The 14474-nt window shown below is 46.0% G+C and overlaps 1 protein-coding gene across 1 annotated transcript in view; it reads left to right on the forward strand.

Moving 5' to 3' along the window:
- The window catches only part of LOC119372121 (probable lysosomal cobalamin transporter), a 43707-nt gene extending 29497 nt beyond the window's left edge, over positions 1–14210 (forward strand). The window contains exons 10-13 of the mRNA XM_037642584.2: positions 2699–2842; positions 3532–3574; positions 9854–9957; positions 12036–14210. Coding sequence (XP_037498512.1) covers positions 2699–2842; positions 3532–3574; positions 9854–9957; positions 12036–12149 — 405 coding nt within the window. The 3' untranslated portion in view covers positions 12150–14210. The remainder of the gene's footprint in view (positions 1–2698; positions 2843–3531; positions 3575–9853; positions 9958–12035) is intronic.
- The last annotated feature ends 264 nt before the right edge of the window (positions 14211–14474 follow it).

A 14474-nucleotide genomic window follows, 5' to 3' on the forward strand; every position in this document is an offset into this window, starting at 1 on the left:
GATGAGATCATCCGTCAGCTACTCGAACCAGCGCATGTGGACAGTGACTGCCGTGATGACGCACCTCCCACACCACAGCCATCAAATGCGGATTTAGCGTAGGCTGTTGCGGTGCTATTGACGACCCGCAGGGGTGGCCAAACATTGGCTGAAATACAGGCCGACTTGGTCGCGCGTAAGCGTACATGTGTACAGACGCGCACTAACAAGTTTTTTCCGGCTGCTGGGCCAATAAAAGTGCTTTTTTTTTGGTGAATCCTTTTTTTCGGACTCCCGATTATTCGGACTTTTCAGCGGTTCCCGCCGAGTCCGAATAAACGGTCGGCGACTGTACGTGCGAGTCAGCGGGAGTATAAACATGAGGAGACATAAGGGTAATAGTAATGCTGAAGCTGTGTAGACAGAACAATAGGTCGGCAAAAAAGTGTGGAGCTCACTCAGACTCACTCAACAAATATATCTTGCGCTTAGGGCTTACTCGGACTGAGACTCACCAAATATTTTTTTCTACCGGACTCACTCGGACTCAGATTCACTAAGATTTTTCTTAACCGGACTCACTCGGACTCAAGCTCATCAAAATATTACTCATGCGGACTCACTCAGACTCAGACTCACGGCTCGATCTGAGTCCGAGTGAGTCTGAGTGAGTCGACTCATGAGTGAGTTTGCCGACCTATGGTTGTGGGTTCGGATCCCATTGACAGGAAAGGTGCTTTTTCATCTGCTTTAATTCCTTTCCTTTCAATTTACGTCATCATTACACTACAGTTAAAAAACAAAATAATGTTCCCTCGAGTTTCCTCGGCCTAATTGTCTGTTTGTTTCATTAGTTGTATCCAACAAAGAAACAAGACCCTCAAACAATTGCCCTTCTTTCGTACATGTGAGAGACAGTCACTCAAAGATGGCTGCTGAAAAGTTTGTGCAAGGAACTAACAGTGAGGCAACAGCAAAAAAAAACATTGAATAGCTTTAGCCCTGTATGAAGCTTCGACGTTAAAAAAGGAATATATTCTTTGCTTGCCACATCCAAGCAAAATGTCACGTCAATATTTTAGAGCAGTGCTACTGTTCAGTGTACAATGCGTGCAGTAAGTGAACTGTCCCTGATTTCTTATACGAGAAAGTTCAACTTAGAGTTCCATTATGTGATGTTTCTGGCAGAACTGTAGTGCTTAGATGTCAGTTTTGCAAGTGGAATTTGAACGTTGTAGCTCATTTGGAACCTGCAGAGTTTAATCTTTAGTATAGAGATCCAAAGATTCCCAATAAAGAGTAGACAAAGCTGAAGTGGGAACTGTGAAAACCTGCAACATCGTAACAAGATGGTGTGGAAAGTTCAGAGGTGGTGTTTCCACCAATCTTTCATTTCTATGTTCTTTATTGCCTCCTAAAAGCCGTTTCTAGCAGTATGAATGACTTTCTTGGTATGTTAGACAGGTATTTTGTTTCAAAAAGGAAGGATTGCAAGAAAAAAAAAAAGAAAAAACCAGCATACAATAGAAAGAGACAACAACACATGCGCAACAGCTGCCCGACCTGCAAGTGTTAGGATAATGCAGCTGAAACAACTTTTTTTTTCTTTATTTCACATAATGAGTTAATATACCGGTGTTTTTGTTTTGAAAGGCCCCTCTATGAGTGTCGTAACTCTTGGGCCTCCAGACGAAACCAACCTTGTTAGCCACATTATCTTGAGTACAAAAACAGGCTGAAACCAGAGTTCCTAAACCATAGGAGTTGCGGAACTTAGGCTCCATGTATGTTGGCTTCATGTTGCTTCCATAGACTCCATGTTGCCTCCCATAGGCTCCACATATGAAAATCCTGACACACCATAGGCAAAATTGTGGAGGACTGCTGATTGTAGTGCCACCTGTACACATAAAAACAAACTAATAAATGGCATTTTGGTATGTTGCGTTGCGCAAGCCTGCAAGCGATGCCGCAGTGATGAAGAGAGCAGTGTTATTACGTTTGCAGCTTACATTTTGCTGATGATACTGCGACAGGACTCTTCGACCTTTCATGGAAGTACTCTTAATTCTTGCCGCAGCAACTCGTGCAGTGATGGCGAAGACTGCAGCAATTGTGGTGATGCAGTGCATTTTCTATCGTCACTTCCAGGTGGCATGTATGTTTGCTATCCTCCAGAAATTTGTCTGTGGGCCTGTCTGTATTTAGGAACAGAGTTTGGCAACTGGGGGGCTATTTTGTAAGCGTTCTATCACAGAACAGAGGCGGTCCGTTCTATCGGGCCACACGCGATTGGTGGAGGCTAGTTTGACAGTCAAGACGTGAGAATAAGCAAGAATGGTTATAAAACTGTCTTCGGCTCCGTTCTATCGATAGAACGGATACAAAACGGTCTACGGACGACTTGGATTGAATCATGATTTGATTCTCCAGCCCCAGCGCTTACATTTCGATCCAGTCCAAGTCATCCGGAGACCATTTTGTGTCCGTTCTATCGGAGACCATTGTATGGCAGTTCTTGCCTATTCTCACGTCTTGACCGTCAAACTAACCTCCACCAATCGCGTGTGGCCCGATAGAATGGACCGCCTCTGTTCTTTGACAGAGCACTTACAAAATAGCCCCTCTGGTAGGATTGAAGCACTCTGGCTAAAGCTTGTCTATGCTAAGCTGTGTATCGATCTCACGAGGAGCCGTATTATATACTTGTGCTGCGCAGATGTACCGCCTGCGGATGGGTCGGGCGCGGCCGCAGGCAGTTCTGCTTCTGTGCATGGCACTTGTGTTCGTCGCCCTGGCTCTCAACGTGCTGCTACATTCGGCTTGCCCGCAGTATGCAACCTACGGGTCTCAACGTTACCAGGTAAGTGACCCTGTTTTTTTCACCCAGTCACCGACTGCGTTGTGTCGAATATGCACTCTTGACGTCTTAACAACTGTACGAATTGTGACCAACTGTTCCTACGCAATTAACAATTGTTGAAGGTGTCGCAGAACATCTGAGAAGTGTAGCATCACACCAATCGTCAGACCATGTGAATTACGTAACAAGGGGAGGTTGAGAGCAGCCAACCCATCATCAGTATCACCAGGCACTGCATCAGCAAAGTCGGAAAAGCTAGAAAAATCAGTGTAGGGTAAAAAAACTCGTGTGACCTCTCCAGCTGCGATGATAATAATGATGGCTTTTGCCTTTGAGTTGTCTTAGGCGAATGCGCAAGGGACCCTGTGTTCACGTTTATTATCTGTTCTGGTGAAAAGCTTATTGCCCGACAGTCTGCCATGTTGCAGGCCGCAGGGATAGCCTATTTAGAGTTTCACCATTAATTAATTTTACAGCCTTTTGCATTTTTCAAGTAAAAAATGTGTCTCCCATGGTGCTTTACTGTCTATATTTGTTCATGTGTCTATCAAAAAATTTGAGTTGTTTGTTTTGCTGCTCCGTCTGTCTTCCTGCATCTTTGTTTTGTATGGCACTCTGCTACAAGAAAAAAAAAAAGTTCAGAGGTGAGACGCACTGTAATGACCATGCATTGTTGCTTTTCTTTGCAGGGCGTCAATGGCACACAGCCCTGTGATGCGCAGGCACTTCCAGGTAAGTAATATGCAGGATTCTCATCTGAGAGAAGAACTTTACTGTTGCTTCATTAAAAGGAACTATAGCAGCACAGACAGACAACTTTTCACGAGAGAGTACAGAGTAGCTACCTGCGTCAAGGTTCTTTTAGTAATCTTGTTAAGCTTGCCAGTGTATCGTTGATACAGTAGAACCCCGCTGATACGTTTTTGAAGGGACCGTAGGAAATAAACGTAAGAGACGGGAAACGTAAGAGACGAAAAGCAGGAAAAACGGCAAAATATTTAGTGGTACAGAATTTTATTTCAATTCTTACGAGCAGCACGAAAATTGGCGCGCTCAGCCGCGATCTAGTCGATGGCTAGAAACGCGGAGCTAAGGACGGCCTCATCCACAGAAATGTAATCAACGTATGTGATTTTTTTAACACCAACAGCTGTAGGCATGAAAGAACTAAGCACACGCAATCACGGGACGTGAAGTGCAATTCGCTCATCGTGAGTTCGCAGCTGATGGTTCATCGTCGCTGTCACTCTCGTGCTTTCAGTCTTCTACGTCCAGTGAAAAATCCTCGTCGTCAAGATGGTTTCTTTCAACATCACTGCTGAAAGCAATCTGAAGAATTTCCTCTACCAAAACGACTTCGACCACTCCGCGTCACCACGTTTACAATTAGAGAGACGTCTGGGCACGGAGAACATGTTGCTCTCAGACCGGTCAACAAGCAAATCGCTTGCAGTGTGCTGCCACCTATCAACAAACGTACAAAAGCAAGCGGCGCAGCGGTGGCTATGAAACCCAACACATTGGCGAAGGACGGCGTGGGAAGCGTTCGCTCCACGAAAGGCGTCGAGCAGACGCGTCCTCGAATGACTGAAACGTTGCTCGCACGATTCCTAACAGCGCTTTGCTGACAAAGGATAGAGGCCCTATTTTAATGTATCGCCAACTTGAGATCGCTCAGTTATACAAGAGCTCATCGCGAGCCCACGCGGCCTCCCGCGTACAGTGTTATGGGTCTCATGAACTACAAGAAACACTGACCAATGCTATATGCAAGTAAAACGGGTGAGCTTCAGCTGAATATGTCAGACGATAACATTTAACTAACCTACGTGGCTACAGAAAGCCTCGCGAAGCTCTGATCGTATGTGTACGCTGTGGGCTAGCATTGAAAGCGCGAGTTGCCACGTATTTTCACGAAACCTTCGCGTCTCGCAAGAACGAATCAGATTTCTCATGTCACGGAGGGCCCGGTTTGTTCACTGATGCAGGGAACATGCAAAATCGTAGTGTTCCTTTCTTGCCAACGCGTTAACACTGAGGCTAGCACAACCGAACAAGGGAGCTACTGCGTAGTGCTGCCATTTTGTCGTCTACTAACCCTCCTCAAGAGGACGCTCCTGAATTCTGCTTGGCGGCGTGACAGTCTATGGGCATTGCGAATAACGACCATATTTGGGTGCACTTACGATTTTCCTATGCTAACCATTGAAGCTGTGTCCACATATAGCGAACACTTTTCAAAGCCTCCTACTTTTACAACGAACACTTCAGACACGGTCGTGGTAAAAATATAGCGCATACGAAGAGAAAAAGAAGTTAGAACAGGCCTTCTAAAGCATGAGAGGGGCGAGCGCTCGCGCGTGCCCCGCTCCAGTTTACTCGCGACTAAGATCGGCGAGCGCCGCACGCAGATTTCAGACGCTGCGAACGAGGTCGCGCACTTTCCAGCTGTTTCTTCAGTGGCAGGATGGCAGTGAGGAAGAAAAAAATAGGAGGCACCATGAAGCCTTGCGGTCAGCTTTCGCACGGTAACCTTTCCTGACGCCGTTCTCTGCAGCTACGACTGCCTACGATGAACCAAACAATGCCTTGGAACGCAAGAAGGCATAAATGCAAGAAGAGATAACAGCGATAACTTTCCATCGCATATAGGTTCACTGCGTCCCTAAACTCGTCGACGCCACAATGTGCCACAAAATGTTGTTCGTCTTTTCGGTGACGGCAGAGACCGGTCGATCGGTGATTACGACTTCCCCGCGATTGCGGCGATGCCTTCGCGGATAAGCATCAGTAAAGAGCGAAGGCGAGGTGGCGGCCGTCGATGAACGTGCCATGATGCCTTATAGCCGACAACCTTATCACAGTCATCTGTAGATATCTGCTCGGTTGCGCGTGTGGCGTACGCCATACACTGCGGATTGACGGCGGTACGAGCGCGCCATGCTTAGCCATGCTGCCGTTCGCAAGTTCGCCACCGCCACGTCGTGCGAGACCGCTTTAGAGTGCGCGTCGCTTTGTAGAAATGAAAGTAGCTCGCTGTTGGTGAGCGGCGTGGGCACCGAGAAACGTCGATGCACTGACAGCGAGTGTATACTGCGTGTTTGTCTAGGTGACAACTGAAGTGCGCCGCACATCATAGTGCAGGGCCGCAAGAACATCGCAGAGACGTAGAGTGCGCGTTGCTTGGAAAATGCTTGTTTTCGCCGCGTTGAACGAAGAGGCTAGTCGCCGCACCCGTGCACGGTCTGGAGTGAAGCAAGCACGAAGAACGTACAAACGCGCGCATACGGCATACAGCAAGCGGCCCGGCAGTGACTCCGCGACCCGAGTAGGCGACGCGCTGCACGCAACTAGCCAGGGATGATAGGGTCCACGTCACGTGGCGGTACCGCGCTTCTGTGAAACGGTGTCAGTTCACAGCAAAGGCGGTGAATTCACTCGTGAGCACGCAGCGGGCGTCGCTTCACGACGCGAAAAGGCTTATAGCTTGTCACTGGGGGGGTTGTTAGCACTTTAATAAAAGTGCACAAAAAAAAAAGAACGGCTTGGCCTCTAAGCACACGTTTTTAAGGGCGAGTCCATATACAACGAACTACTGATATAGCGACCACTTTTCGCGACACTTTCGAGTTTGTTATAAGCGGGTTCGACTGTATTACAGGGTCCGGTATACGCAGTGATCGACATAGTGACAGAACGCACATACATTGGCTTTCCACGATACATGTGCGTGCATCTGTACCGCGATCTGCTCCTAAACGAAAACTGACGCAGTTCCAGCGAAACGCGGTACGGCTGTGTGGAGCCGATCGTCTCCTGGCTAGTTGTGTGCAGCGCGTCACCTTCTCAGCTCACGCCGTCACTGCCAGGCCGCTTGCTGTACTGCACGCGCGCATTTGTCGTGCGAGTGTTCTTCGTACCCACTTCGCTCCAGACTGTGCACAGATGCAGCGAGTAGCTCGTACGGTGGGATGACGAACTTCCTGCAAGCGATGTGCACTTCGCGACGCTCTAGTGGTCCTGGCAGTGTATGGAAGCGCGTTTGGGTGGTCGCCCAATAAAAGCGTGCAGTATAGTTACAACAGCGCTACGCTTGCTGTGCCGTACGCTTGCGTGGTAGCGTGTCAATGCAAAGAGGTTTCGCGTCGCCCGCGACCAGCAATGCTCAACTCCGCAACAGCGAGCTGCTTTTGTTTTTACAAAGCGGCGCGTGCTTGAACACGGCCCCGCACAGCAACGCGGCAGGGATCGGCGGCCCAGCGCGTGCAGGTTGTCGCCTATTAAAGGCGTGCAGTAGGCTTAAAGTAGTGCTGCGCCGCACGCGTGCCCGAGCAGATATCTGAAGATACCCATTGTGATAAGGTTGCCGGCGATAAGTCATGCTGGCGCGTTCGTCGGTGGCCGCCGCCTCACCTTCGTTCTTTCCCGATGCTTACCCGCAAAGGCTTCGCCGCAATCGCACGGAAGTCGGAATCAGTGATTGACCAATCTACGCACTTCTCGAAAAGACCGAAAACCTTTGGCGGCACATTATGGCGTCCGGAAGTTCAGCGTCGCAGCAAAATTTTATGCCACAAAATGTTATCGCGGTACACAGGGTACGCACTAACCGGTAGGCGTAGGATGAAGCACTACGGCTTAAGCGGTCAGCGAATGCATTAGGCTCTATGAGACTCAGTCGGGGATTCGTCGCAACTGCGTTTTAACCGTTAGTACGCTTAAAGCAGGTACGTATTAACGAGGTTTGACTGTACATTAAAGTGTAGTTGGGTGAAAATAAATGAAAGTTAAATTAAAAAAAACTATGCCCTGCCTACACCACCTAAGTATCGCAAGCCAAAATCGATAAATTAGATAAAAGAACAAAATGTACTAAAATTTCGATTGAAAAATAGAAAATAAAAAATAAAAAATTTTTACAGTTGGACATTGTTAAGTCTGTCTAGAAAACTCGTTCGTTGGTCATTCGGTTTTATATAACATGAAAACAACTTCATTATGCGTATCTGGTGTCTATTATAAGTGTATATTTTACGAACTGACACTGGTAAGAAAGCGCTTTATATTTATCTTGTTATACAGCCAACATCCGATTTTTTTAGGCTTCCTAGGGACCATGAAATCGTTTAAAGGGACACTAAAGGCAAATATTAAGTCGACGTTGATTGTTGAAATAGCGGTCCAGAAACCTTGTAGTGCTACTTTTATGCCAAGGAAGTGCTTATTTTGAAATAAAATCACGTTTTAGTGGTCCGCATCGCGTTAGCGCACTTCCAATCACCCGCCTGAAAGCGGTGTTTCTCACGTCACTGCTGCCGTGGCCAACGTTGCCCGCCTTTACAGTGCGGCAGTGTGCACTGGCGACATGCACCATTTGGGCATCCGGCAACATCACATGCATGCGGTATTTTGTCGAGCTTTCTGTCAGAGCGACTTTCACGAGCGTGCAAAACACATGCGGCAATACGTGATACCGAAACTACCACTGAGACGCGACCGCGTGAGCGAAGCAGGGCGCCGGGCGAAGCGCAGTTCGGCGAAAACGGAACCTTTGAACCACGCGCGCCGTTCCCCACGGCAACGCCAAAGAGGTTCTTTTTTCCATGAATCAAACGGAAACTAACAACCAGCATTTTATTACGTGTCTTGATGCACGGAAGGTTCTTTTTTTATTGCAGTTAGTTTGATTGCGAGTGATTAATTGTATTCAGACTCTCTCACGTCATCGGGATCACATTCAAAATGTCCCACTCGTGGCGCTCATCGTGTGATACATTTAGCTTAATTTCTCGGTAAGTAGGGCACTGCTGTTGATAATATTGCCGTTTTAGACGTTGTCATACATTGAGCTTTCACTCGGACATAAATTGCTATTTGCCTTTAGTGTCCCTTTAAGAAACCGGGCTGTTGGGAAAAATGAATTCATGCTTTATTACTTTGCTCAAGTGTTCATATCGCCACAGCCACCTCTGAAATAGCTTTCAAGGCCTGCCACTGCACTTATCGGGCATTTCGGTTATCGCACAGGCTGTTGTGAGTAAGTTCAGTAACTGCTGGAAGCCCCGCTTGACTGTGTGCCAACCGCCAGTTGTAAATTTGCGTTTTGTGACAGGCACCGCCAATACCAGCAAAGTACAGAAAAATTTCGGTTCTCTTGCACGTTTTGCTGTACCAAGGAGCTTTTCAAAACGGTGACACGGAATGTGCAAGACAATCATTGCTATAAAAGAAAAATGAATGTGTAAAAGTGGCATTTGAACACGGGCCTGCATGCTCCAAAGGCTAATATCTTAACCACGGCTCTTGCTACACACGCATGCTTGTGGAACGTGAATGCACATATCTGAACCATATGAGCGCATTATACGGGCGATACAAAAAGTGTTAAACGAGAACAATTGATATGAAGGCTTTGCTGTAATGTTTCATGGATGATAGAATCAAAGCACTCTGTAGTACAGCCGTGCAGGGCTGCATTTTCTGAGCCCGAGCCTGACGCTTAAGGGCTGCAAGCCTGGCTGGTCTGGCCCGATGTACAAAAACAAAAGCCCGTGCCTGGCCCAGTCCGGCCCGACATTATGAAGGTTTGCTGCAGAGACAGGATATCATTTTCCAATAATGTGGGATTTTATTCAGCACATTAAAATGAAACATAAGCAAACGTCACATGACACTCACTATATACACCGATTACAAGTTGTCATGTAAAAATAACAAGCTGCCCAATGAATCGGGCTTAAGTGAAGTGTGTTACCCAGAGCCCATGCACACCTCTACTCTGCAGGACAACGTGTAATGCCGACATCAAGCATTGCAGTTATCAGGAAAAATACCGACTTTGCAAAAATGTAATGTCGGACGCGCGTTCCAATGTTTCAATGTCGGCTGTCGACGATAGCTCTCAATCTTTTTTTACATCCCTGGAATGTGGAGTGCACGGCTTTCACAACATCCTTTGCAACCTGTGGCTGCCTTGGCATGTGAGGCCACATGACTCGATTTGACTTGCAGATGACTGTGTGATGAGCCGGGGAAGTGCCATGCTGGAGAGTTTCTTCTTCAGAGCATGGATCTTTGGTGCTGCCTTCTACTGGGCCACCTGGCTGTTCATTGGGGTGAGTTTATTTTTAGGGGGGATAATGAACAATTATGGCACTGACATGCAGGAATACCCTTTATGAACTGCAATAAAACGGAAAGGCGGGCTAGTTGGTTTGGCTGCATAATGATAATACTGCGCACGCAACACGAGGACACAGTTGATAGTCTGCGCTGGTCCTTGTGAACTTTTCGTCTGTGTCCTCGTGTTGCGTGCGCAGTATTATCATTATGCACCCTTTATGAAGTCCTGCATTTGCGCGCGTAAATATCTACGGCACCATTAGTCTCTGTGCTACAAGGAGTTCAGAAGCGAGTAATACACAAAAACTGAGAAAACCCTGCGCAGCGGGTATCCGAATGGACATGAATAAGCACAGGCTTTTTAGAAATTGTGCATGTGCATCTGCCAACGTTTTTGGCAGGCTAGAGCATGAGGTCGCGCTCTCGCCTCTAGGTCATGTCACAATGACCATATTGGGCATTGTGACAATGATGGCAATACATCAAGCAACAGCATGTCATTAGATGCTCATATAGTGAGGTATTTGTTGCAGAAGTGTAATTTTTGCAGCAGTACATCGTATTTTTCTAAATGTATGCAAATAGTGTGCATCTGGTTAAATTAAAAATTTCTTCGGGTAAATCGAGGCAACGAATTTGCATACAAATTGCGGATTGAGAGGAGCATTGGATTAACTACTGCAAATCACGCAGCAGATGTTATCTGCTACATGCATCCACTTAGAATCACACCTGTGCACGACAAGCCGGTCCCTTTCATAGCAGTATCACTTGGAACATTTTTGCTTGCATCGGTCTCTGTTTGTAGAGGCTACTGTGAGTGCTGCTGCCCCTTGTAATTTGAGCAGATACAAAAATGTTTAAAATATTTTCAAATGTTAAACTGTTCAGTTGAGCAGCAAAGACGATTGGATTAAGGATCGTAAAATAATGGTGCAAGAAACGACGGGCGAACACGCAGAGACAAACTAGCGCTGACTTCCAACATTTTTGCGCTGTTATTTTACAATCATGAACAATCAACTAGACCGATTTACTGCCATTGTGAAGATTGAATTAAACACAGTGGAAGGAATATTCTTGCAGTCAAGCGACAGATTATTAGAGCAACAGATTATTTTTTTAAAAGTGTATCGTCGTTAATGTTGCAATAATAGATTTGTCGGGAGCTCAGTTTAGCGGAGGCAAGAAATACAAGTGTTGACTGCTTGAATACAGAGTAGACTGAAATTTATTCGAAAGTAGAACAGTTTGCCGATTGGCTATGGATCTTAGTGTGTGGGGGGAGGGAGGAGGGGTGCCTTGATACTAAGACAAAGCAAGGTCCTAAGGTGAGAACACTGAGTTTGTGAGGAGCAGGAAGAATATCCCCATAAATCGTTAGAACTTATAAGAACTAATAGGTCTGTTGATAGGTACATGACACTTCGCGGAATGAGAGGAAAGAAGCGACGAACAATTGCTGTAGTTTCATTTCTGGAAGAGGAAATTAGGGACAATTTGTTGTGTTTGAGTTTTGCACCGAAACCTCATTGCATAAATTTCGGTGGGACATCATGGATTTCAGTCTCTTATTGGTATTTTCACCTCATTGGCTCAACAAAATTTCCTGAAACTTGCCGAGTTACTAAGGTAGCTGGCTGGGCTGACTGGATATTCATACCGATAATAAACAGCGCGAAAAAAAAACGGCAGGACAAAAAGCCAACACGGGACAAGCGGCAGTGGCATAGGCAGAAATTTTTTTAGGGAGGGGGAGGGGGGGGGGGAGGAGGCACCTGCCTGCTTGATCTGACATTGGGTCTGGGCAGATAAGTGGGGTTGAGTGTCATCTTGGGCTCTGTATCCCATGGGAAAAAAATTTTGGGGGCAAGGGCCCAGTACATTTTTTCTGGCCTAACTAGTGGGTTCTCACAAAAAAAAAAAAAAAAAGTGGCGCTTTTGGCCTTCAGTAAGGCTAATTTATTAATACAAGTGAAATATTTTTTTCTTTGCTATCTCTTTAAGTGAGAATGCAGAAACCAATAATATTGCACCCATTTTAACCACCTTGTCTCATGTTTGTGCTCAGAGCGTGGTCATCTCCTTCCTGGTGGTGGTGATTCGCGGACGGCAGTCGTCGGTGGAGGTGGACGCCGACGAATTTGAGGACGACGACGACGACGAGCCCCTCATTAGGGCCTGAAGGAAAATGACGTGCTGCTAGTCGAGGCCACTTGGAGCGCCATCACCACGTTTCGAGTCCGCCATTGGCCTTCTCCATCGACTCTTACTGAGAGGCATTGTTTACAACTTGTGGCCGATTACCGTGCATCAAAGCTAGTTTGTATATAGAGATTGATGCGTAGCATAGAGGCAACCTTTACGAGTTATGGCTGATTACCGTGCGTCAAAACTTGAGTGTATATAGCGATCGGCGCGTAGCATAGAGGCCACTTGCAAGAAAGCTTCACCTTAGCTGAGTTGATTATAAATGCGAGAGTGTGCATATCTGAGTGTGTATTATGGAAGCATTGTGGACAATGCCTGCAGGTCTGGCGATTGTTTCGCTTTATTATTGGCAGGTCTTGAATAGCACCTAAGCAGATGCTCCCGCCATGTTGTTAGGTGCACGTGTAACGTAAATCCCAGCATGCCATTTTGCCCGAGATATTTTAGCACCACGCAGGCGGCGGCAAATGTGGCCCCTTCGAAAAGGTCTTGCCGACGGAGCCACACCGGTTTGCAACGTTACAGGCCAATGCATCACTTTTGGTGAGTGTTAATCGTGGGATTCTTTTTCTCTTTATTTTGTTCTGGTGTTATAAATGTCTATTTTATTTTTTTCGTGTACATAAATTCGTATCTCAAGCAAAGCTTTGTGCAGCGAAAGCTCCACGTGTCACTGTCTGTAACTGGTCTTTTTACGCTGCCCATAATTTTTGTTGCAATTCTCCTTTAAAGTGTTGTTATGTGTGCTTGAAAGAGAGCTAACTATCTTTGTACCGGGCACACGCAGTCAGTAGATCTTAAAACATTTTTTAATGTTTTAGAAAAGGCGTCGTACTTTAGCTTCGCAGCTCTCTCTGCAGCATTGGTGGGGGGTCTCCGCTCCTGTTCACTCTAAGATTATATAATGAGCAATTGTAATGTGAAGTTCCATAGCATCTCGTTCTAGTGTTTCACTGAAACTTAGTTTGCCATATTCCCTGCGGCTAATGTTTGTCGTTTCTGAGATTGTACTATGATGGCTTATATTCTCCTGTAAAATCATTCGAGTGATTCTGTGTGTGTGTATTGTGAGAGATAAAGTTGTGCACAAACGAGTATTTATGAATCATGTATTGCATTGCATGCAGAAGCACAGAGTAGTACTATCGCTCACCTGTTACATCTTTTTAATTGCTGAGAAAACCATTTATAGAATAGTATTTAGTATTTATTATAGAATAGCAAAACTGCAAGAGTAGTCTCTTGCAGTTTTGCTGTATCTGCTGAAAGTTGTTGTACTAACTTAATTGCACGCATCATGGTTCAAAACCATGCTGCACTGTGAAAACCTTGCTGACATTGGTGCAGTACATTTTAGATGTACTACTGCATGATGTCTGGTAATTCGTTACAGGATGGTAGTGTTCATGGCATTGAGATTATACTTTAGTGGCACATTTCTTTCGCCTACCATGGGAACCTCGTGGAACACAAACATTTCTGGCGCATTGTTATTCAAAGAAGCATGTACCAGAAAAAAAAAAGGCTGTTTCTATTAGTGCCACAGCACCCAAACTGATCTCCAGTGTCTTGGTGTTTAGCAAACTGCATTGTGTACAAAAACAGGCCAAAAATTCACTAATTACCCACTGCAGCGTACATTTGCCACAGTAAATTCGCATGATGTTGCATGTATATTAATGGCAAATTGGGCTGATCATTGCAGAGTGCTTGGGCAATGCTTCAAGGGTGACGGAATACTGCAGCAAAAATTTACTGTGGTCTTAAGCATGCTCCAATGGTGGTTATGAAGGCAGACTGCTCGTCTACCTAATACCAATCTCTCACTGGCACTTTTGGCTGTGATAAGGGCCTATCCTGATTAGGCGTTATCCAGGTCAGGTGCTGCTGCACAGTTACTTTGAATCGTGATCAGGTCCACTCCTGATCAAGACGATCGCGATTTGACTGACATCTGCGCCAAACTCGATTCAGATTATAGTTTGAACTGCGTAGCAACGACTATTGCTGATTGCGGTCAAGAAATCCGGTCTCAGTCGGCCTGATTGCAGTGGAAAGTGCCTGTGTAGCATTGGTATAAGTGATTGCGAATAAGCTTTCTACCTGTGTCAAGTCATTTTTATCGCATGGCAAGAGTCGAACGTCCGTAACTGCTGTCACAAAACAAGATAGCCCTGCTGACAGTATTCAAGTGAGCCAGGAACAAGTGAAAGTTAAAGTTACAAGTCCCTGAAACTCAAGAAATGCTGTATACATACTTATAAACTGTGTGCCAATTGTACAATGCTGAATATGATGT

Source organism: Rhipicephalus sanguineus, chromosome 10 (genome assembly GCF_013339695.2).
Source record: "Rhipicephalus sanguineus isolate Rsan-2018 chromosome 10, BIME_Rsan_1.4, whole genome shotgun sequence".
NCBI lineage: Eukaryota > Metazoa > Arthropoda > Arachnida > Ixodida > Ixodidae > Rhipicephalus > Rhipicephalus sanguineus.